The sequence below is a fragment of the Platichthys flesus genome, chromosome 15, assembly GCF_949316205.1.
Source record: "Platichthys flesus chromosome 15, fPlaFle2.1, whole genome shotgun sequence".
Taxonomy (NCBI): domain Eukaryota; kingdom Metazoa; phylum Chordata; class Actinopteri; order Pleuronectiformes; family Pleuronectidae; genus Platichthys; species Platichthys flesus.
In genome coordinates this window covers 8,153,033-8,178,173 of record NC_084959.1, presented here as the reverse complement: position 1 = coordinate 8,178,173, position 25,141 = coordinate 8,153,033, and the positions used below count along the sequence as shown (strand labels likewise).

The window sequence follows — 25,141 nt, the reverse complement described above, 5'->3', positions numbered from 1 at the left end:
ATATTATAACAATTGAAAGTAAGAAACATTAAATTACATTAAAAGCCCTTTAAATTGTGATAAGTCGTTCATTAAAATATTTCCACATTTATGTATGAATAATATATTGATATCTAATATATCAAGGGAAGTAAAACAGCACAAATTCAACAGTGGGTTAAATGTAATTCAACAAGATGTCTTCTTCTGCATCTTTCCATCAGGATGACAACAGGAACCACCTCCATTAAGTGCACTATATACGTTATGTGCGTAAATTGACATCGGCTCCATGCATAGCTCCATGTGTGGAAAACTCACTTAACTCAAAGGAATGGTGAATACCGATCTATGCGTTTATATTCTATGTCCCGGAAGTCCGCACTCGTCACCGGATACGTCGCGTTCCCCACAGCGGGAAACGTAGTTTCACTTTAGAGCTGAAAAACACGCAGGACGTGAGGTGAGTTAATTCCACACACACGTGGAGACGGTTGTTACTGAACACACTCCCTGTGTGGTACTCCCTGTGTGTGTGTAACGCTGCAGAGTAGCACGGAGGCTAAACTTGTCTTAGCTAGGCTGCTGCTAGCATGTATCATTAGAGCCATGCTAACTACATGGTGTTTATGTACTGACTTAACTTGGCTTGAAACTCAGAGAACCAACAGATACACTGAGCTCTGTCACTCAGGCAGGTGTGTCGTCACATTGAGAATTTAGCTAATGTCCATTATTTATATTCTATGTTAACTTCATGTTCCTGGACTGAAGGACTGTCAAAACCAGCTCAGCATCCACCAAACCCAGCCTAAACCCATCCCAACAGCCAATCAAAACCAGCCTGAACCTGCCAATTATAACCAGCCTAAAGCCAGCCCAACAGCCAATCAAAACACGCCCGAATCTGCCAATCATAACCAGCCTAAAATCAGCTCAATCCCAAAACTCAAACTGTACCATATTTTGCCATAAAATACAAATGATAATTTTATTTTTATAGCACTTATCTGAACACGGCTACAAAGTGCTTCACAAAATACACAAAACAAATGAATTAAATAAAAAAGGTAATTTATTAGTGCTAAATCATAAACGCGTATCTTTTCAGTGACAGCACAGTTGAAAGTATGTGTTTCTTTTTATATTGTTCTTTTAACAATGGTCTTCCACTGTTGCAATACTGTTATCATCACTGATGTTCATCAACTTCGTTCTCTCTCTTTTGCCTCTCAGAGAGCAACCATGTCAAAGATAGACAAGATGAGCATCCTGGGGGTGAGGAGCTTTGGGATCGAGGACAAAGACAAACAAGTAATATCGTTCTTCACTCCTCTGACTGTGCTGGTCGGACCCAACGGAGCGGGGAAAACGGTAAGAGAAGGTGTCTTGAGAGCAAAGGTTGGCTCTGAAGCGTGACCTGCGGTGACTCAACAAGAAAGTTGAGAGAGAACACACATTAGGCTGCCTGGACAGTTTTCTTTCGTTCTTTTTCTGAAAGAAGCCGCAGACAAAAGTTTGGATAATGTTTTTTAGGTCCTTGTATAACGTCACCCTTTTTTGTTTTCAGACTATCATCGAGTGCCTTAAGTATGCAACATCTGGTGAACTTCCCCCTGGATCTAAAGGAGGGGCTTTTGTTCATGATCCAAAGGTGAGCTCTTTCTCCTAATTATTAAGTCTTTTTTTTTTTTAGAGAAATTGTCAGTTTATCTGAATGCTAATATGGATTTAATAAGTGCCCGGAGCTATTTAATCTACCAGAGCATTGAATTTCGGTCTCAGTCACATGAGAACTGCACATGCTATCCTTCTTAAAGTTACTGTCTCCTCTGTAAACTGAATTCCAGGATGCCCATGAGACAGATGTGCGAGCGATGATTCGCCTCTTATTCTCGGATGTCAATGGAGAGAAAGTGACCATCCAGCGCGCCATGTCGTGCACTCAGAAGGCAAAGAACTACTCCTTCAAAAGCTTAGAGCAAGTCATCACTAGAATGAAGTAGGTCACATGCTCAACGTTCTGTCTCCGATTAAAACTGAAAAACAAACAAGTGATTCTGCAGAGAAATTAAGATTGTACGACGGACATGTCCCCATTATTATCATCATTCATCCAGAGACGGTGAGAAGCAGAGCATGTCGTCTAAGTGCGCTGACGTGGACCGGGAGATGATTTCCGCCCTGGGTGTGTCAAAGTCTGTGCTGAATAATGTCATCTTCTGTCACCAAGAAGAGTCGAACTGGCCGCTTTGCGAGGGAAAGGCACTCAAAGAGAAGTTTGACTCTATCTTCGCTGCGACAAAGTAAAGCCGGTTCATTCTTGCACGTTTGTCTATTTTTTCATTGTAATAGCTGAAGTGGATCTAAAGCAAATGTGCCAAAGTCAAAGTATCAACTTGCATGCATTCAGATATGTATTAATATACTTGCCTCTTGTTCCCAGGTATATCAAGGCTCTGGAGACCATGCGTCAGCAGCGCCTAGCACAGAACCACACGGTCAAGGAGTGTGAGGTTGAGCTGCACTACCTGAAGCAGAACAAGGAGAAGGCCCAGCAGCTAAGAGATACCATGGACACCAAGGAGGCTCACCTGATGGCCTCTAAAGACAGCGTAGAGAAGATAGAAAGCCAGATAGATCCACTCGAGGTGGGTTGAACTTTATACAGTTGTGTGCGACAGAGACAATGGAACATTGTGTTTTTTAAATTTGACAAAAGAAAAACGTTCAAGACATTTGACAATAAAGATTCTAATCCATGAGATCTTTGTCCTTTAAGTGAATTTTGTTTGAGGCTAGCACTGCATCTTATTAAGAATGAGAGTATGCCATACGGTACACAAGGTGGTGGGCATGACTCAAGTGTAACATTTCCTTTTGTCATCATTATCAGAATCGACTGATCGACATTGACACGAAACTTGGGAAAGTGATGAAGCTGGACAACGACATCAAGGCTTTAGAGAGCAGGAAGACACAAATGGAGGAGGACAACAAGGAGCTGAAGGATACAATGGAGCAGGTAACAGAATAAGATGTAATATATATCTTTATATCTATCTTATATATGTACATCTAAACAAGGAATGTGTTTATTTGTATTAGATAAACAATGTTACATTTTATGGAAAGCTTGAATTTGTGTATTAAATCAGAAATAAAATCAACACTGCTTCTGCCAGCAGAATCACGGCTCACCTCTCCACTGACTGTAGAGGGTTAAAATGTCTTGGGCAAACCTGACAAGCGTTCTATGACGAAAGTGTGAAGATGTGGTTGAAAACTCAAGTTCACTCAAATCAAGTGTCTCTGCCTCAGGGTTTAGTGAACCGAACACCTGCTAAACAGGGCTCCAGACTCCGATCAGTTTGAAGTGTTATAACCATAAATGGGCAACTAAGAGAAAAACTGCAGATGGTGAATGAGGTTGTTTTGATTTTGTAATGGCCTCCCAGTTCGTCATTGGCCTGTAATATCACAAAATGTTGTTTTTAGACTGATGGATGTTTCCGCTCCTGATCCTCCCGAGCCAGTTCAAGGCTGTTTTCCTCTGCGTCTGTGTCAGTCAACATCAAACTGATTTCCTGTTTGTTTACTGTAGATACACACGCATACCACAAAAGTAATGCATTAATGATATAACAGTCTTGATTTGTCTTGATGATTTTATCCGGATCCTATTTAAATATCTTTTGTATATGTTATGGTGTATAGAATTTAATAACGCACAGCCCCCTTGTGAAGCACTACCTCTGGCCCTGACAATTCTCTAAGCTGTACTCGACGTGCTTCAGGGCCGCTCTAATCTAGTGAACTGTGGATGTGGCAGGTGTTTCAGGGCCCGGACGAGCAGCTGCAGGAAACCTATCAGAACCACCAGAGGACGGTGAAGGAGAAGGAGCGGCGGCTGACAGACTGCCAGAAGGAGCTGGAGAGAGCCGGCCGAGAGTGCCAGCGGCTAAACCAACTCAAGGGTGTTCTCCTGGTAGAACAAGGTACACACACATGCACACGTTTAACATTCTGTGCGACGGTTCCAACTCAAGCACACACATGCATATTGTAACACAAAGTCAATTCTGATCAGAAGAATGAATTCGCTGCTGAAATCCTTCATCTCCTTTCTCAGGTCGTCTTCAGCTGGAGGCTGACCGGCACACTCAGAACATCAGGAACCGTGACACTCAGGTGAGAGAAAAAATAACTAATTCCTCACACCTGTACTGCAGCACGGCCCATATCTTTGTTGTTTGCGTGGAAGGTGTTCACTTACATTTTTGTCATGTTCCCAGAAAATTAAATGCACTTCTTAGAAGTCACCTTGGACAAAACTCTCCACTGTAATATTTTTGGTTTTGTTGCCACTCCTATCTCTGCCTCAGGTTCGCTCTTTGGCCTCCTATCTGGAAATGGAGGGATACGACCGACCGCCCTTCACCACTCTGCAGCTTGAGAGTTTTCACCGTCACGTCACTCAGAGATTGGAGCAGGAAAAAGAGACAGCCAGTCAGGTTTTGGTAAGAAAGTCATTGTTTGATGTCACCACTTTTTGTCAAGATGCTGTTTATAGTATGTTATACCACAAACAGGATTTACATCAAATATAATGTTATGATTAAAATAATATTGATGATAAATCACACGTTTTTCCATGCTTATATTGCATGCTTCCAAACTGATTGCATTGTCTTATTTCTACACACTTTACCACTTAGGCGGACCTGCAAGAAAAAGAGCAGCAGAAGCAACAGTCCATTGATGAAATGAGGGACAAGAAGACTGGCCTGGAGAGAACTGTGGAGCTGAAGAGGGACCTTCAGGGGAAGAAGCAGCAGGAACTGAGCAACATCCGAGCAGAGCTGCAGAAGCTGGAGGGTTCTTCCACTCGGCTGCAAGTACTGGAGAATGAATTGGCTAAAGCAGTGAGTATACAAACAATGGATATGACAAGTTAATCTGCTTTAAGTCACTTCCACGACCCGTCTCTTTTCAGTCCGACGGATCAGTCTGAAACGAGAAATTATCTGTTCTATGTACATAAGTGTAAGCTTTTTATAAGCTTTTACCAAACATTGTTGGATTATTTGTAGTTGTATTTTTTTAAACAATATTCCTCTCACAAAATGCTTTGATTTATTTGATCTGTGATATACAAGTCGTACATAACGTATAGTATCTATTCAACATTGAAGTGTGCGTGTGTCTTTTCCTCCTCAGGAGCGGGAGCTGCAGAGCTCCATGCAGAGCTCCAACGTCGAGGAGCTCAAGGTCGAGGTTGTGGAGCTCCAGAAAGAAAAGGCCGAGCTTGATCGCACACAGAGACGGCTCGACCAAGAAATGGAGACGCTCAACACACACACCTCAACACGCACACAAATGGATATGCTGAAAAAAGAAAAGGTAATGTGTAAACGATGGTGCAGAAAAATACTCTCATGCCTGTTCTTAGATTGGAGCAAGAAACAGTAAATGATACAGAACATCAGAAACACAACCCACTGTTTTATATGTTCCTCTTTCTGCGTATTACCCTTGGTAAATATTACGTGACCCTCTGTTGTAATTTAACCTTCTTCGTCATCTTCTCTCTCTTTATTTCTCTTGTCCTTCATCTTTGTCCTTCTTTCCTGTTGGTTTCTGTCTTCATTCCTTTCCGCGCTGGCTCTTCTCTTTTCTCTCCTCGTTCTTTCAGACAGAAAAAGAGGACCAGGTACGTAAGATCAAGTCTCGTCACAGCGATGATCTGGTGTCGTTGCTGGGTCACTTTCCCAACAAGAAGGAGCTGGAAGACTGGATCTATACCAAGTCGAAAGAAATCAACAGCACCAGGGACAGACTCGCCAAAATGAAGTGAGATATATCTGCACACCAAAAATAAAATTTAAAATGATCTCTCTGTAACACTGTGTGGAATTTTTGTTTTCACTTTTCTCAGTAAGGACCTGGCATCAAGTGAGCAGAATAAAAGTCACATTGCTTCCGAGCTGCGTAAGAAGGAGCAGCAGTTAACCAGCGATGAAGAGAAGTTCTTCAACGTGTGTGGCAGTCAGGATCTGGAGCAGGACTTGGGCAAACTGCAGGATGATCTGGAGAAGATATCCAAACAAAGAGGTGAATGGTTCAACACTAAAATAGAAGGATGTGGTGTGGAGGCCGGGGATTCTAGGTTTCTGAGCTGATGACATTTGGTCGTTCCAGACAATTCCAGATTTTGTTAATCGCTTCCCTGCAAACATTTAGTTAAATTTCGAATGCCCGTAGCATGCACACTACTCTTTGCTAAACATCGCACAATGCAATTCTTGACATTTGACACGTGTGAATTACATTTATGTGACACTACATCTGATTGTGTAACATTGCAGACACCAGCCAGAATCCCATTTTATCCTTAAATTGACATTGATGTTGTATGACGTAAAACAACCAAGGGCCTGACATGTTGCCAGATGGTTTGTCTTGAATACTAGTAGTAGCCATAGTCATAGAATTGGTACAAAGTATATGTTTTATATATATTTTTTCTTGTCTTTGTATAGCCATGCTTGCTGGGGCCACAGCGGTGTACACCCAGTTCATCAGCCAGCTGACAGAGGAGACGGAGCCCTGCTGTCCTGTGTGCCAGCGGACATTCCCATCAGAACCCGATCTGCAGGAGGTTATCAGTGACATGCAGTCCAAACTACGCCTGGTGCCAGACAAGCTGAAAAACACCGAGCAGGACCTGAAGAGGAAGGAGAGGAAGAAGGATGAGATGATGTCTCTCAGGCCTGTCAGGTAAAGTGTAACAAATGCACAAAGATAGTCAGACAAATGCTGTACTTTGTGCATGTGTCATTTGGGATGGTTTATGGAAAAGGTACAAAAAAATATTTAAAAAAATAACCTCAGCTGAGGAGATAGCTTATTTTCTCCACTAGATGGAGCTAGATTCTCATATTACTGAGGATTATAGCCTTGGAACGCTTTGCTTTCATTTCATGACATGAACAGAACTCGGCAGTTGGGGATGGTAGAGACCCAGCATCAATTCTCTATCATATTTTAAATGTGACAGTTTAATATCCAGACTTTCAGAATGAAGGAAATATTCAGGAGAATTTAATGTATTGAAATTAGTTAGAACCTAAATCGATTGACAAACCTTCTTGAAAATGTCAGACACCAACAACAACTTTTAGTATATGGCCTGTTCAAGCCAACAACTTATTTTATCATCGATATAATACAAGCAAAATGGCATGAATGATTATAAGGAATTCAAAAAGAATTGGGTCCCAAAAAAAGCTTGTGTTATTGTTATCTTACTGTCATTTTTTTTAAATAATTTCATATTAATTAATGAAACAAAACGGAGACTTCCCACCATTGCTCTTATCTAAGTGACTCCTTTTCTCTTGATGCTTAAAGTATATTGTTTGTCTCTCTCCTTAACCCAGGCAGTCCATCGTACAGTTTCAGGAGAAGGAGTTGCCTGAGTTGAGAAACCGTCTGCAGACTGTGAACAGAGAAATCGAGAGGCTGAAGGGAGAAGTGGATGAGCAGGAGACGCTGCTTGGTACCCTGATGTCGGAGGAGGAAACTGCCAAGGCCTGCCTGCAGGACGTATCGCTCATGGACAGATACCAGGTACCATACTCCTGTCACAGTCTTTATTTACCCCCTCCATGCAGCTTGTTTACTCTGATCTTCAAATAAAAAATAATACGATTGGCACTTGAGATGCGACACATCACTTCTAAGATATTACAAAGTCCAGGAGATGTTTGTACATCTCTCTTATACATGCCTCCATTCTGTCTTTCTCCACCTTATATTTATTTTATTGGTCTTTCCAGATGGACCTTAAAGGGGTCGAGAGGCAAATAACTCAACATGGGACCAAACTCCAGGGAGTCGACCTGACCAGGACCACCCAGCAAGTTAGTCAGGAGAAACAAGAAACTCAGCACAGGCTAGACACCAGTAAGAGGATATTATACAATGTTTGCATCACTAATGGTTGTTTATACTTAAATTGATAAGACACAGGCTGCTTACATGTGGCAAAGCATGAAGTCAATTTAAACTTATCATGTTATCATAACCTCTGAATTAGTAAGAAGGACACAAGTCACTCAAACTTCTGAGTAGAACATCTGCACTGCTGATAGACAGTTCAATAAATCCTGGTCACAGAAGCCTTTGACTACACTTAGCACAAGTTTCTTTAAAGGTCGCCTTAAATACAAGTCGCAACAACTATTAAACTCTCCTTTATCCTGCAACATCATTGGCTGCCTTCACATTAAGGAGCATTGTACAATATGTTTTCTTTTTGCTCTTTTGTTTCCCTGCAGCCTCCAGCAAGATGGAGCTGAAACGTAAACTGATCCAGGACCAGCAGGATCAGATTCAGATGCAGAAAAGTGCTGTGAATGAAACGAAAGAAGAGAAGCTCCAGCTGAGCAGCGATATGCAGAAACAGCAGCAGCTGGAGGAGCAGTGTGTCGAGTTCACTACCGATATAAAGGACTTAACCAGAGACATCAGGGTACTTCTAATGTTTCTTCGACTAAGAGATTGATGTAAAACTATAGGTGCTTTGGGATTCCTGCATTTTACACAAACATTTACATAACTATTGGGTTGTAGTGATACTGCCATTTACATGTACACAGTAAAAATAATGCTGTGGTGCTGCTGGAGAAGAAAGCCTGCTATCTCTTAATAAGCCACACTGTCGCGTTCTCCTCATTGTTCCCACCAGGAAGCAAAGGAACAGCTCTCCCCTCTGTCTGCTGCTCTGGAGAAGCTGCAGCAGGAGAAGCAGGAGCTGGTGGAGCGCAAGAGGCAGAAGCAGGAAGAAGGGCAGGAGAAGGTGGACATATTCTTGCTTTTATCTCTCTTAGTTTTGTCCTGTAATGGAAAATGCTGAAAGTCAACGAGAAATTGCTGCTAAACTCACATAGCCCTGGGAAAGATTGTATTGTCCTTTGCTTGTTATCTCTTTTGTCATGATCAGGTAATGATCGGCCATTTCTGTAGGACATTTTAACTGTAAACATGTATTATTCTATTAATATATAAACTTGAGAGAGTCTTTTCTACAATTCACAAACAGGTAACACTGTCTGTAATGAAGTAAGGTGTTCTAACTCTTTGCCACTGATAGATCAATGCCATTAAAGAGAGAGTGAAGGTGATCACCACCTTGGAAAGAGACATCACCAAATACGTTGATGAAAGCAAAAATGAATACAAAGAGGTAATATTCATTTGATATTCAGTGTCATTTTGTGAAGACATTAAATAAATACAGTCTCTGTCTTCCATCCGTTCCATCTTCATTTACCTTGAAACCCCAGTCTGCACTTTTCTTTTAATAACTGTCATTGTTTGTGATATTAGCTGTAAAGGCTCAGTTGTAATGGATTCGAATAAGCCTTGAGTTGTCCAAGTATTGAACAGCTTTAATGACACTTGTTATTGTCTCAGCAAAAAGAGTCTGAGCTTCAAGAAACCAACACTCAGCTGCATGATGCTGAGAAGCAAAAGGAGAAGATCAGTAAGGAGATGGGAAACATCCGTCAGGACATAGACACTCAAAAGGTAGAGCCTCTGGAGTCATTTAATTCCTGTGTCTTCTCCTGTACTTTTTAAATACAGTTGTAAATTCAGTCCATGACTTTAACACAGTAGATTTTTAACATTTTAATATGTCTTAGGTCCAGGAGCGCTGGCTGCAGGACAACCTCACCTTGAGGAAGCGTGTGGAGGAGTTGAAGGATGTCGTGGCCAAACGTGAGGCTCTCATGAAAGACATGGGAAGCATGCAGGTCCAGCAGCTCCGCCAGTAAGCGAACAACACCATTATCAATCATCTGTTAGTTCAAGGAACTTGATGGATTGATTAAGGGAACCATGCTTCACAGAATACCTATTCAAATCCACCTCAAATCTCTTTTGCATCTGCACGCTTTGGGTTCTTTATCTTGGGCGACAATCCTGCAAAATCATTGTCAGTCCTGTGGTATAATTTATTCAGAATGTTTTCACCTAATCTCCCCTTTGTGCCTCTCCAGAGAAAGACGTGATGCAGAACGCAAACTGGAAGACTTGAAGAAGACCCGCAGTATTGCACTGGGTCGACAGAAAGGCTTTGAGGAGGAGATACTGCATTACAAGTGAGAAATATACATCTTGTTCTTCAGGAAGTATTCAGAGTCCTTCATCATTCTTATTTTGTCATGTTACAGACAAAAATGTCCCATCATTAATATACACTTAAAAACCCTAAATGACAAATTATAAACAGAATTGGTTACATAATCATTAAAAAGGAAAAGCTGAAATATCACATTAACATAAGTGTTCTTGCTGTGACATTTGTAAATTCAGCTGAGTCGCCTCTCTTTCTTATTATGAACATCTCTGAGACGTTTAGACACCTTGATTGGAGTCCACCTGGGGTGACATGATCATTAAGGCTGCACATGGTCTAACACTTTTCAATGCATATCAGATCATACACAAAGCTTTGAGGCCGAAGTGCCTGCAGAGCTCAGAGACAGGATTGTGTTGAGACCCAGATCTCTGATTGATCTGCCTGGCCTCAGCTGTAGGTGCCATGTTGCTTTGTGGGCCATGTTTGTAGGAAACTGGGCACTGGGGCCGGGTGGTACGGACAGATTCTTACCCAGGACCTCGGACTGGGCCAAAACACACAGCTGAGACAATGAAGTGGCTTTGGGACAACTCTGTACTGTTAAGTGTCTGAGAACTTAAATAGATTTGTACAACATTTATAACATACCGGTGTTGCATTTACTTTATAGGGTTTTAAGTTCAGATTGATGAGAGGAAAAAAACATGTTAAGCATGATTTAATGTGTCTTTAATGTGTGTTTGGCCCTTGAGCGTTGAGAAGTTAAATTATTTACCCAGCGAGTTGACAAGTTGATTAATTAGAGAAGAACAGTGAACTCTTTTATTTAAATGACTTTAACTTGCTCTTTGAATTGATCGCTTGCAGAAAAGAGCTGCGGGAGGACCAGTACGACAAAGCTGATGAGCGCTACAAAATCAAGATGATCATAATGAGGACCACAGAGCTGGTCATTAAAGACCTGGATATCTACTACAAGGCCCTCGATCAGTAAGTGTAACTCTAACTTGAACTTAAATGTGGTGACTTTGGGCCAAAATGTGTCGTCTGAAGTTACAAACGTTTATCAGTTAGAAGGAAGAAAGTTGAGAGGTTTGCAGAGGAAGACGTCGGAAACATTTACTTATCGTGGAGGGATATATATCACACACATCTGAATGAATGATTTCAAACTGAAACACATTTAATATATAGGGGGATTTTTATCCAATCTTTTTGAAGAGCAGTATATTTTATTTAAATTTGATGGTTTTTTGGGGGGGGGGTTTCTCATCGATATCCCTGAAAGATTCCCTGCAAAAATGGTAAAAAAATTAATTAAATAATGTATTCTTATGTAAAAGCATTAGAGACGGAGCAGACTTTAAAAAGGTAGGGTTGAAGTGTTTTCCAAAAGTTTGCTTAGTGTTAACAACAGTGGTGCCGATAAGATTTACTATAGTTTTGACTACAGCATGAGTCATCTTTGTTTTCCCCTTGAAGTTAGATCGACAAAACTACCACCGCACTTTTAGATTGTCAGCATAAAAGTTCTGAGTTTGAGCAATGAGGTCGATTCCCTTGTGACTCAGGGGCATTGGGGCTGTTCATAGGCCTTCAACCTTGCAGAGACCTCCTGCACTGAGCAATCCTTTCTTGTGGTGATCTAATCTCAAGCTCATTCGCCCACTGGAGGCAAAGCATTGACTAGATATGTCGTCAAGGAATTGCATGTTTTCGTCAGTGGTCATGTTTCCTGTGTGTAGGTGATCAAAGTCTTCTCAGATAGACGCGTCACTAATCATGAATTTTAAACCTGATGCATCTCTGCTCATTATAAAATACATTCGAGTTTTATATGTTATTGGTGTCCCATACTTGTAGCTGTAGTAATACTACTAATAATCTTAGTTACAAGATGCTGTTCAAGTTCCAAAGGAAACAGTTAAGAAGCAAACAAGAAATAATGTAAAGGCAAGATGACTAAAGTCAGATGTCAAATGATCAGAAAGTCAACAATACAATCTTTTGGAAAATTCAAAATTTTACTTGAAGCCAGTAATAATGAGTGGGACTGAACGTTTTCTCTTCATGTGATGTATTAACTTTCTTAAGCAATGCTACATGTATCCATAATAACCCAAATATTGGATTATTTGCATCTGCACCAAATTGAACTCACTCATAAGTATGATAGATTAATTTCCATCAAGACCCTTGCTTTATTCCTGGGATAAATGTCCCTTTGTTCCGCATTCATCCCGAGATTTAAAGATTTCTGTCTTGGCCTAAATTTAATCCTTTTTCCAAGTTTTATGGAAATCTGTTCCATTATTGCGTAATCCTGCTAAACAAGCAAACCAACAGACAAGGACAACAACATAACCTCCGTGGCACCGGTGAAAATTTATGCCGGCAAGCTATTTTTATTGCTTTTTGGATAAGAGGATAAATGTGACAGCATGAAAGTGAGGATGAGAGCTTCAGTGGGAAAGTGCGAGTTCAGATACCATCTGAGAAGAAAACAGAATCATCATTTACCGATACTGTATGTGTGGGTTAGTGAAGGCATCTCAGTCAGCAGCGTTATCAAGATTAAATGCAAACCTAAGATGCTTTCCAGCAGACCAGATATCCAGGCCACAGTTTCTATCTGAATACACCGAAGACGGTTTCATGGCAACACCATGTGATTTGATTAATATGCATTACTTTTTGAGCCTGTTTTACTTTTGCAAAAAAAATGCTGAAGCTGATTGTGTTAGTTTTTTTTTGTTTATTCTTTTATAGCGGACAGTTTGATTTACAATGGTATTTTTAAAAAAATTGTCATTTTTATTTGACAAATACAAAATAGTATTCAAAAATGGGATTTTCAAGCACAATTTACATTAACATGTATACATTTATGTTATTAAGTTACTACAGCGACTTTCAAAAAATGGTAACAAAAAGGACTGCATCAGTCTGATGATCCGAGCTCAGAAGTAACAACAAAATTCACCCTATCACAGGTCGTTTTCTTTTAGTAGATCATATTAGTTGAAGTAGTTTTTATGCAGCTTCACTTATATTCCATGATAATGCTTTTATTATATGTATTTTTAAGCAGCTGCAGAATACAGAGATCATGCTGTTGGGAACTCTGTGCTGACACTGAACTGACAGAGCAATAAATAAAAATAACTAATGCACAAAAAGTCAAGAGATATAGTTTATGGCCTCATCAGTAATAGATTGTAATTCAAATTTAAGTAAGTCATAATTTTTGATACCTTGGGTTCCAATACCATTGTCATAGGAAGTCCTAAGCCATGACTTCCTTTCGATGTGTCAGCAGTCGTGCAAATTAGATTAGATGGATTGATAAGGATTGCTCTGCTTCTCCTTTCTTTTCTTCGTCTCTACATGATTCATTGGTGTTTTCGAAACCACATGCGATTTTCTTGTTAATTTGCTTCTTGGTATGCAGGAAAAGAGCGTCCAGTTTACATTGATGTATAGATATCTTATCATCGTCGAGTTTCAGTATTCGCTGGATTTAGTTGCAAGAAGCAAATGCTATCCCTTTTATTTTTTTAACTAAGCGATCAGCTAAGATTTGTTTGCACATTGTTGTATATTATGCATATGTTTTACTTTTAAACAGAACAGAAGAGTTTATACCAAATACTGAGAATGCAACATTTGCACTATTGTTTCACTGCACTGTTTTCACTCTATTGCACCAGGACACATGATCAACTGACACAAATTGTATTTTGTATATATTTGTTCGATACGGTCCTAAATTACTGTTGGATAAAGTTGGATCATTTTGTTCCCATTGTGATGACTTGTTCGTTTTCTTTTTCTGTCATTCAAAGGTTTTATTCTGATGTGCAATTTGAATCTTTACAACACACTATCATACATATTCTACATAGTTCACTTTTGGATTTTGTATATTTCATTTTCTTTTTCTTTTCCTTAGAACAATCATGAAATTCCACAGCATGAAGATGGATGAGATCAACAAGATTATCAGAGACCTGTGGCGCAGCACCTACAGGGGTCAAGGTGCATCTTACTTACAGAGAGAATTTGTATATACATTGCCCACCATCACCCCCCCCTGTCAAAGTGTACTACTCCGTCTTGCCTCCCAGATATCGAATACGTGGAGATCCGGTCTGATGTGGATGAGCACTCATCTGCTTCAGCGAAGCGGAGGGTTTACAACTACAGAGTAGTGATGGTGAAAGGAGACACAGCTTTGGACATGAGAGGACGCTGCAGTGCTGGTCAAAAGGTGCCACATTAATGTTGTGAAAGAGAAATTGCATCTTTTCCCAGTAAAAATATATTTTGTAATCCTTCCTACCCCTAACGCCCCCTCCCCCCCCCCCCCCCCCCCGTGTGTGTGTTCAGGTGTTGGCGTCCTTGATCATCCGTTTAGCTCTAGCAGAGACCTTTTGTCTAAACTGTGGGATCCTGGCTCTGGATGAGCCCACCACCAACCTGGACCGGGAGAACATCGAGTCACTGGCACACGCCCTCGTAGAGTCAGTACACACACACACACACACACACACACACACACACACACAGTTTGTACCTCTTATTTCACATGATTAGGAACTTTGACATATCCACATGCCATAACCCAAAGTCCTACCTAAAAACCTAAAACCAACGAGAAGGCCAAACAGTCCCTTTTTTAAAGAGATAGTTCACAGAATAATGAAAAATCTACTCAGCACTGTGCCGATGGAGGGGCGGGTGGAATGTTTGAGTCCACAAAACACTTTTGGAGTCCCAGGGGTAAACAGACAAATATTCAACCTGAAACTGCATCATTTACACCATATATTAAGCCTAAAAGTGTGTTCTTGCACGCTCTCGCCCAAGGGCACGTGGCTTGTGCATTCGCATCACTACCTCCGGTGGTGGACTTAAAAAAAAATAGGTGTGATGTGAAAGCCGGTAAGTACAAATGTGATTATTTAATAAACCTCAGAGAGACCTGTGTGTCCAGTCGTGGCTTCACGTAGCTCTGCACCAATAAATTACACCTGAACAAGGAACGCTGACAGAGGGCTGTCTTCGCTCTGAACACGGCCTTGTTCCTCTGTGGATATTCCACGAGCAAGTGATGTTACGGGAAAAGCGTGAATTTCATCTCTTTCTCTCCTGTTGGTCGTTCTCAGAATCATCAAGAGTCGCTCTCGCCAGCGCAACTTCCAGCTGCTGATCATCACCCACGACGAGGACTTTGTGGAGCTGCTGGGGCGATCCAGCTACATCGAACACTTCTACCGCATCCGCAAGAACCAGGACCAGAACTCTGAAATCACAAAGTGCAGCATCACCTCCCTCGCAACATATCTCAACTGAACAGAAACCGGACTCTTTCAAGGCAGCTGGAGCCGCCCAGTCATCCTCCATCACAGGCTTCATGCTCCTTTCATGAAGTTCGTTTCAGCCGGGGTTGTCGAAGTTTTGAGTCACTCCCTCCTTAATTAACTAGAAAGTGAATTGTTCCTCAAAATAGTTAAACCGCTTTTATTCCTTTCTCCTGCCTCTATCCAGCTTCAATAAGAATAGTGTTTATAATTGTCAAAAATCTGATAACTCCACTTCCTCCTGTGATCTGGCTCTGTGCTCCTTCAGATGCAAATCAAAAAACGAACTGACACTAAAAGTTAAACTCCTCCTGATGGTAATGACTTAAAACCACCCCGAGTCATTCAGCTGTCTAAAAGCTGGAGTGTGTGTAAAGCTGTTCATAAATCCTGTTGATGTTTAAAACTTCAGTTTCCACTTGTATTTCAAAGTTTGTCACTTTGTGAGCTTCACTGTGTTCTGTCATTAAATCTCTTGTGAAGGACATTAGCTGGTTTATACGTTTCTGTCATTTTTTTTCTTCAGAGAAAAGACATAAACCACAAATCTTATCTCTCTGTGAGGGAAAGCACACGTTGGTGATGGTGGGGGCGAAAGCAAGTATAAATCTTAGGTTTGCAGTCGAGACCTCAGAACGAGCTCAAGTCTGACAACAGATCCATCGCTTAAAGGGCTTCTTCAAACAGTTCTCTCCAAACAGCCAACGAGCGAGTATCATGAAGATGACAATGGTTCTGCTGGTGGCCACTGTGGCCCTGCTGGTCAGTGTGGATGCTGCTGCCGTAACCGAGGGCAAGTCAAAGAGTCTCGTCCGCAATAGAATAATTGATATAACTGAACTCTTTGATGAAAATTCCTTTAAGGTAAGAGCCAAACTGTTTTATCGCATTATTTAAGAATTCTGTCAGAATAAAGTTGATAACCTGAGACTTTGTTCTGCTTTATGCAGCAGGAGAAGAAAGTGCCTGATGTGGAGCATCTGAGATATAAATGTGGGGTGAGCACAGTTTTGTCGGCTGTAGTTCAGATGCTGTGACTAATGTAGCTGTTGAAATCAACAGGTGCTTTTGCCGGTTTTGTTTACTAATGATCGTTTCTTCCGTACAGAGCAAGTTCTTCTGCAAAGTGAGTGATATCCTGGACAACAACGAAACCATCAGCACCTGGCCTAAAAAGGAAGCGCTTGTGGAACACTTAAAGATGTTTCACGAGCAAGAAAAGGTAAGAAATCTCTGTGGTGTCTCATTTTCGATTTTGATGTTCACGTCTGCTCTTCAGAGGTTTAGAGTGCCACACTCAACCTTTTCAGGCAAAGTGAATGCACTGTCATTTGAGAAACATTGATGAAAGGTGTTACACTACCTAAAACCTGTTTTCTTGTCTTTTCAGGTGAACTGTACAGCGGTGCTGAAGAACGTGCATCCAAATGGGGTCCAAATTGAAATGAAGGTTCTGTTCGATCACCTCAAGCGCTGTATGAGACTTAAGAATTTCAACGGGACCAAAACGAGCAATCCTTGAAGTCGTCCCAGACACCAACTGACAGGGAAGCACCTGGCGGAGAAGTAGGGGGAATTCAGGCGTGTGTCTTCATCTTCTTCTTCTTTCCCTCGAAGAGACGTCATTTATTTTCACATTTGAAAGGTCGACATTTACAATGACAGACCACATTATTAAGGGATATGACAAAAGGCTTCGGATAATTTATTTAGTTTTGGGGGGTTTTCCTGCAAATTATTCAGGTACAAGTATTATCTTCAAAATAATAGTAAAATCTGTATATTTATTTTCAATTGTATTTAGTATAACTTATAAGTTAAGGCTGTATCACATATTTGAATGAAATATATATATACATTTATTTATATCTATATTGCAATCCTGTCACTTGTTTCAAATAAATATTTACAGAAAAAAAGATCTTGTTGCCTTGTGTCTTACTGTTTAACTTCTTTATTAACGTACAAGTTTGTTTGTTTTTGGTTGGTTTCTTAGCAGGATTATACAAAAAACATCAATATCAGTTTTTTGACAAATCCATTCGGGCTAAGTACTCTCCTGAGTGCCCTTCTATTCCAAGATCCTTTTCTATGAATGCATTTTAATTTATTTGTTCAGTGAAATACCTGTGGATTAGATATGTTACTAGTGTTTGCAGCACATCTGAATATGTGAGGGTTTCTTTACGCCCTCGCACGCAGATGCCAAAACAATGAGAGTGTAGACACTGAAGATGAACAGATGTTTGCAGATGTTTCCGCCGCTCATCAGACATTTACTGACATGATACAGGCCTTAAATCCAAGGTCTAGTTCTAGACCACGATGCTGTGCAGGTGTGGAATATTTCTCTATAAATTAATAATAATAATAATGATACCTGATTGATTAAATGACTAATTCAACACAGGGGTATATCTGTATGAGAGAGGTGACTGCACAATCACAGAGAGTGAGAGAAGTGTGTGTGTGTGTGTGTGTGGGAGGGGGGGGCTCCAAGTGGGTTCATCCAGCCATTAGAGTTTCCTCTGTGGATTCTCTTTGCTTTATTGTATTAAAATATAACAAGATCCTCTATACATCACACAAATAACAGTTTTTTATTCTTAGTTGTTTTTGTTGACTGTCTGTATTTCCAGACGATGTGAGTGAGCTTAAAGTAAATCATCAAACCAGGCATTGCTAATTGTGGACTAACACTTTGGGTAAAACAAGGCCGTTGAATGTTCACCGTAACAAACAGTGAGTTTCACAGGATTTCACATCTTTTATCATGTTTTATTTGATGTCACGTCTGTGTCAGCTGGATTTATGGTTCTCATAAATACTGCGCTGACCTGAGTGGGTAGCTTATGTCCATTTACAGTGATACGATTGGCTGAAGCCAGATCCTTTTATATTTATATATATATAGATTCAATATTTAATTCCGAGTCTCACTACCTTAAAAAAACATTTTCACTACCTTAACAAACGTTATGCCACCACCTGCCTTCTGCTCCAGAGTTGTGGTTCAGATATTCATGCGTTATACCATCTGTATATAGTTTGCACGCCTCACGGTGACTGGCTCAACGATTCCAGAGGCGTTTGTCTCAGAAGATCATTGATGATCAGTAGTAAGTCATCAATTAACAAGCTGTAAGAACATGATTCCAAATTCTGCATTTCAGAGGATAATAATGTCAGATGTGTGTTGTAAACCAGATGTGCTGGATAACCATCCAAACTTCTGTGAAGACAGAGAAGTATGAACTGGGAACATCGGGTTTGACAGAAGTGATGGCAAATTTAAACATTGAGGGTATGTACAGTTTTTTTTAGGTAGATGCAAATGAAACAGAAAAGCCAGTGGAAGAGCATTTCTGAAGGGCCAAGTGTAACACAGACACCTTTCTGTTTTTGGTTGCGTTGAAAATTTGCAATAAATTTGACTCTCGTATGGCAAATTGATGTTTATTATTCAGTGTTTTAGCCGAGGTGCTTAAATTCACAATGAGGTAAACAAAGAAAAAAGTAAACATCACATTATGTGTACTCGCTGTTGACCAGGTGATCAGTCCATCATTTACTTGTTCAATAGGCCCCTGAAGGGGAGGAGTTTACATCCATGTGTTTGCAGAAGCACTGAGGGCTCTTTGAAATAGCGACGCAGAAACGTTTAGAAGTTCAAATGATCGCTCAAATATTGATGATTGTGTAAATCATTCAGCCCACGAAGAACGCCTGCCTGCTGCAGAACCCTGTTATTGCGGAGTGCACTCAGCCAATTGGGGGGGGGGGGGCGCCCTGGAAATACATTTGTGTCGCTGCTCTCCGACTGGCTGTGGTGAGCTGGTTCCCCCGGCTGACTGAGGAGCTCTCTGAGAGAAACATGTTTCACCACTCTTTTCCCTCTTGCCTTGGACAATGTACCCGTCACTCGGTGACTTGATGCAATGTGAGAGCTTTGGGGCGGCCTGCTCCTGGTGGTGGTTGGGTCTCTGTGTGGCCTTCGGCTCGGTGCGTATGTGCACGCTGCTGAACCGTGGCTCCCTCATTACTAAATAAAGAGAATCACTCTCCTTTTCAACAGCGCTTTATATAGGACAGTCGGAATATTCCCAATTCTTTGTCTAACCTTCCCCCCCGTGCTTCTCTTGAAGGACTTTAAAAGGACAAATGAAGTCTGAGATCAATTTAACATCGTGCAAAAGAGATGCTCAACCTCAGGAAGCACGGTGTGTGTGGTCTTTTTCTCGTAGATCACGGACTGGGGAGTATTCAGAGCTGTTGATTTAGTAAAGGAATATTTTCCAAAATGTTTTGGTGAAATATCTGTGCCACTGGTTTCAAGTGGCCTGAGGTCCTTTTGGTCCCGCTCATAGACTTTATATACAGGTGGCCGAAACGACGGCTCCCCCAAGAATGAGGCCAAAACATTCTGATGGTTGGCTGCAGTATAGGCCATTAACCTCACCTCCACCATGTAGATGGATGGGTCATGGTCCACACTAAAAAGTACATCTTCAATACTTTTCTCAAAGATGGTTTCAGTTTGTTTCAGTCCTTTGTCATATTCTTTCGTTCATTATTTGACGCAATAACAACTAAATGAACGTCATGATTGCCTCGCCATTCAGCTCCACCCCCCAATCGCTACTGTGCATATCTTTCTTCTGCATGTCTCAGATGAACAAGATGGCGGCGCCCATATCCAGGACATTTTGTCTCCACTTTTGTACAACGGGAGGACGTAGAGACATGTCGTCCATCTTTATATGAAGCCTATGGTCCCATTGGACAGCTATTTACTTGTTATGGAGAATATTATCATGACTACCAGTGCAACCCCTCGTGGGATTTTTTTGCAAGTATGCAAATGTGCTAGAATCCCCTTGAAGCATCCAACCTGACCCGATATTCACCCGCTCCCGGATGTGATGGGATCCAGAAGGTATCACTTCAGAATTTCCCCGGGTCGGACGTCTCACGACACACGTTCGAATCTTCCCTCATTGACCGGCATCGTGTAAACATGAATCTCTCTTTAGAAGAGTAAGAAAGGCCTGCTGGTGTTTAGAGCAGCTTGATAAATATCTTCTTATGTTCCTCCCCCTTGATCTGTACACATGCAGACATGCGCGCTCAGCACTGGCTCTCCCCGCTGCTCCTCTATTGTGTTCCTGGTCGATTAGCCTCGGGGCTGTCTTCGGGGCCTGGGGCCAGTGGGAGCAGGAGAGGGGTTGGGCGGGTGGCTGCGTCTGCTAGGGGACCTGCTTCTGGGGCCCCATTGTGGCCCGGCTTAGTTTTCATGTCTGTCTTCAAAGGCACAGCCCCGTGGAGGGAGGGAGGAAGGGGGGGGGGGGGGGGGGGGCAGACAGTTCATCGACGGTGATGCTGTCCCTGTTGTTTCCCCGCGTGCCCTCAGTTGGAGCAGAGTATCTGGGGTGACGGAGCATGGCAACACAAAGCTGCTTGTCACGGCCCTGCTCATACACTTTCAACACAGGACATACACAGCAGTCGGTAGATAGTGATGCTATAGAGATATATACTCATACAATATACTTCATTGGCAGCATCATTATTATTCGAAAAGTTAATTATTCATCTTTTGGTTTAATGTTAACAAAGGGAAAACATGGTTAGGAAGACTTGAAGGCGACGTGTATCCACAGGTAATCACAGGTAAGAATCCAACCTTGTTGCAATTCCATTGGTTGATCACATGCTACAGCTTTTTTTCCACCTAATGCAATATTAATTTCTCTGCCCACATATTGTCTTTATATATATATGGTATGTGCACCTATTGGAACATACATAGAGTGGGTGTTAGTTAAGACGTGCAAATGAACATGACTGTGGATTGGATGATGAAGGCGTTAGTTGTCCCCCCCCCTCCCCCCTTGTAGGATGATGCAGCCTCCTCTTCTAGCTCCTCTGGACTCGGGCTCCTCCGGGTGCTCCTGTCCCGTCACAGGAGTTTAACGTCAGACTCCAGTGGGGCCGTCAGAGACCCACTCACCTTGACAAGATCAACTCGGTAAAGAATAGAACCAAATCCACACAGTCAGGACGGCAGACATGTCGTCCACCGGGGATTTACTCTGTCTCTTTTCCCTTCTCTTTAGTTCTTTTCATCCTTTCCTTTCACATTTTTCCACTGGATTCCCTCTCTTTTACCCATCTCCCACTAAACTTTCCTCTCTGCTATCCTTTCTCTCTTTCTCCTGCATCCTTCACCTGCTTTTTCTAGTCTTCACCTCTCTGTAACAATCCTCTCCTCCCTCTTTTCTTACACTGCATCTACATTTTCCTGAAGAGGATTATGGTGTTCAGCAGACTGCATGGTGATTATATGTTCTTATACTCTGATCTGAGTACGTGTGCAGGCCTGCACCTGACCAGCTAAGTGCTTTGTGGAAAGTAAAAAAAAAAAATCACGCCACAGAGAGTTATTTCTGGCTGGGCTAATCTTATTTCTCTGGGCACTTTGATAATGGAGAGGACTTGAATAATGAATGGGGTGTATAATACTTCTTCTTCCTCAGGCCGGCTGAATGAATTAAGCAAGTGGTTATAATTGAGGTTGTGTTAGTGTCTCTAACATTATGCACGTGGCCCCCTCCCTCCTGTCCGTCCACTTCCTCACTCTGGTTTTGGTCTTTTTGGGATTAAGAGCATAAATACACACTCGAGCAGAACTTAGGGAAGGAGAAAAAACAGGAGTGAAGTGCCTGAACGCTGTTAAAGCTGAACTACAGAGAACGCAATTACTCCTCTCATCCCTCACCACGGCTAGAGGAGGGGATCTCTCTCTCTCCTTGTGCTCACATCTCTTTGTGTGTGTGTGCGTGTGTGTGTGTGTGTGTGTGTGTGTTCGTTTTTTCACATCTCAATACGCTCTACATAATGCATGGTGTGTTAGTTAGCAGACGGTTTGGCCTCACACACAGACTTTGGGACTCTTAATGTTTCTCTGACGGGGGGGGGGTTCTCTCTGCTCTCGCTGCAATATCGCATTGATAATCTTGGTGTGAAGGGGGGCCGTTGATATTTCATTATGTATCAGTACGTTTTTTAATCCATTATTAATTTATTCTGAAGTGTTTGCTGACAACTAAAATTTGCTTTGTATTGATTCGGCAACAGCAGTCAGCTGATTTGTGAAACTGTGAAAAAAATACACTTCACAAAGAGATGCTCTCGTGACCAACAATTACACATTTTTTTCCTGGTGTAACTGAGAGAAGCAGGAAACAATCACACTTGACGCACTTGTGGATGACAACTTACTCAAATCAATCAAATGTCAGAATTACGGATTATGGATATTATAAATGTTCTGTTATTGTTTCAAGACGGATTTCCCCACGGTGCAGCACCACTTGAACCTGTCACTACTATTTCCCTCTCGTTATATCTTGAAGTATTCAGGACGTTTAAATAGAAGTAGTCCCACTCTGTAAATCTGTGAAGTATGATCAGCGTTATAGTGCCTCCCTGAAGCAGAAATAAAATTACCTCAAGATTAATAGAGTTCAGAATAGAATAAAGGATACAGTGAACTGTCCCTCGCCTCTACATCCACCTAAAATGTCTTATTTTTCCTCCATCTGAGACAAGAAACCACAAACAATGTGGACTTTGACGTGTTGAGAGAGGCGGCAGCAGGAGACAGGTGGACAGCATCTCCTGCTCAAAGACATAGGGTCTGGCCTCAAGTTTCCAGAGGGTAACACAATATGTGTGCGTGTGTGTGGGTGTGTATATGTGTATGTGTCCACAGGTATGTGTGCAGACTCCAGCATGTGGGTATAGGCCCTGAGCTTCTGATGATAATAGAAGGTGACTCATAGAGAGCTGTCTTCCTTCGCTCTGGTCACATTCTCATTTGTTGCTACTGGCGTGTGATGAATTATTGAGTTTGGGGTGTCTTGTCTTGGAGGTGGACCGTGTCTGTGTGTGTGTGTGGGGGGGGGGGGGGGTGCATTCTTCAGCAATTAAACAGCGCTTTCATCCTCATTCTGTCAAAAATGCTCTTCCCTGCATGAAGACCTCTCGAGCAAAGAGACACACACACATACACACACACTCGTGTCTCTCCCCTTCTCTTTGCCCACGTTTGGATCTTTCTCGCTTGTTTTTTCTCACATCTTTTTTTGGGAATTCTTCTCTGTCCAACATCGGTCTCAGCTCTTAGTCCTCACCGTGCAGCCTCTCGTTTTAACCGTTAATCAGTGTGCTCCTGAGTTTTTCGTATTTACAGACGATGCATAAATTGGCCTGTGGAGCCAACACGTCTCCATTATTGCACGAGAAACTGCAATACAGCCGGAGCTGCTGCTGAATAATTGAGGCGCCCTCAGTTCGCCACATGCTGCTCACGAGCCTTCAGCTCAACTTACCACACAGCCAGTGCGTTATGATATCAATACAAAAGATCAATTATTCACACGCTACTGTTTGTTTTAACGCCACGTTTTAAAACACCTCATTCCGCACGAGGATAATAAACTCAAGTTATTATTCTCACATTTTTTTTTTTTTTAAATCATGACCTGGAAGGTTGATGTGTATTTTCTTGCCCTCCCATCGCAGAGTCATAAATAACGAGCATCACCTATAGGCTGGAATTGGATCAAAGGGAATATTAATTAGTGCCAAGAACGTTTCCTGCGCAATTTGCGTAGGGATCGAACCCCCGGCTGAAACAACCCGGCGACACTCTCACTGGGAAACCCACACAGCCCGCGGTCATGTTGACTGTGGGAGGAACCCGGTGGAAGCTTTTCATTATTTTGTGTTCATCTATTTTAGTAATTCAATTTATATATATTTATACACACAGCTGTGCAAGGAAAAAAGAAAAAAAAACTAATGCAAGTTTATCAATTTCTATTATTTGACTTTCAAAGATTAAAATAAGATTCAGATTCCGTTGTTTGTTTTTTAACTACTGACAAAATGTAAATGACACATGATTTAAATGGCTGCCATGACATACATGTAAGATCTCTTTATGTTTCCTAGGATAATTCTACTCAAAGCTCATTTAAAAAAGCACTGTTATTAAAATTGTTTTACTGAAATACGCGAAAAAATATCTATAATAATAGTAATGATAGTAATATAGTAATAATAAGAATGAAATCCCCTTGGAGGCCTATGTTATATTGAAATACATGATCATATCTCCCGTTTCCCCTGAAAGTATAAATATAACAAGAAATCAAACGACAACAAACATAACAAATACAAAAAATATACTTACTCAGTCAAACAAAAATAAATAAATAGTCCTATGATAAAAAAAAGAGAGAATAAAGTTCACGAGGCCACGTGCGGCTGTGACTTCTCCCCTCCGTCCTCAACCTGTTGTCGTGAATCCAGCGGCTCGTCCCCAGAGTCTCCACACAGCTCAGCCCGGCTCTGCTCCCAGCTCCGGCACATTACTGCGCTTTATACCCAATATGTACAATTAATATTGCATCGTCATGACTTAATCATCTCAGGGCCGCGTGCATGCGCGACATGAGGCCATCCATAATGCAAGCGGCGCTAATTAGAGAGGAAGGGCCCATTAGTGGCGGCGCGGAGGACGCACACGCGGCGTCAACGCTGCTGTGAGGACGCAGGCGCTTTATTTTTCCACGGCGCTTAT

The 25,141-nt window shown here is 41.6% G+C and overlaps 1 protein-coding gene across 1 annotated transcript; it reads left to right on the top strand.

Annotated features, from left to right (window-relative positions):
- The first annotated feature begins 352 nt into the window (after positions 1 to 352).
- Positions 353 to 15,982, top strand: rad50 (RAD50 homolog, double strand break repair protein). Its single transcript, XM_062406184.1, has 28 exons — positions 353 to 442; positions 1,216 to 1,353; positions 1,550 to 1,633; positions 1,830 to 1,981; positions 2,100 to 2,285; positions 2,426 to 2,630; positions 2,876 to 3,004; positions 3,812 to 3,977; positions 4,112 to 4,170; positions 4,365 to 4,499; positions 4,698 to 4,904; positions 5,200 to 5,382; positions 5,675 to 5,832; positions 5,918 to 6,093; positions 6,522 to 6,759; positions 7,422 to 7,611; positions 7,821 to 7,947; positions 8,322 to 8,515; positions 8,732 to 8,842; positions 9,137 to 9,229; positions 9,460 to 9,573; positions 9,690 to 9,817; positions 10,047 to 10,148; positions 10,997 to 11,119; positions 14,082 to 14,167; positions 14,257 to 14,399; positions 14,519 to 14,652; positions 15,298 to 15,982. The coding sequence occupies exons 2-28, from the start codon at positions 1,225 to 1,227 to the stop codon at positions 15,482 to 15,484; spliced, it is 3,939 nt and encodes a 1,312-aa protein (XP_062262168.1). The 5' UTR covers positions 353 to 442; positions 1,216 to 1,224; the 3' UTR covers positions 15,485 to 15,982.
- The last annotated feature ends 9,159 nt before the right edge of the window (positions 15,983 to 25,141 follow it).

Bases quoted from the DNA above. Each gene is read 5' to 3' on its own strand.
- rad50 (XM_062406184.1), top strand. From the start codon at position 1,225: ATGTCAAAGATAGACAAGATGAGCATCCTGGGGGTGAGGAGCTTTGGG. The intron at 1,354-1,549 runs GTAAGAGAAGGT...TTTTGTTTTCAG, and splicing joins CCAACGGAGCGGGGAAAACG to ACTATCATCGAGTGCCTTAA. The intron at 7,612-7,820 runs GTACCATACTCC...TGGTCTTTCCAG, and splicing joins CGCTCATGGACAGATACCAG to ATGGACCTTAAAGGGGTCGA.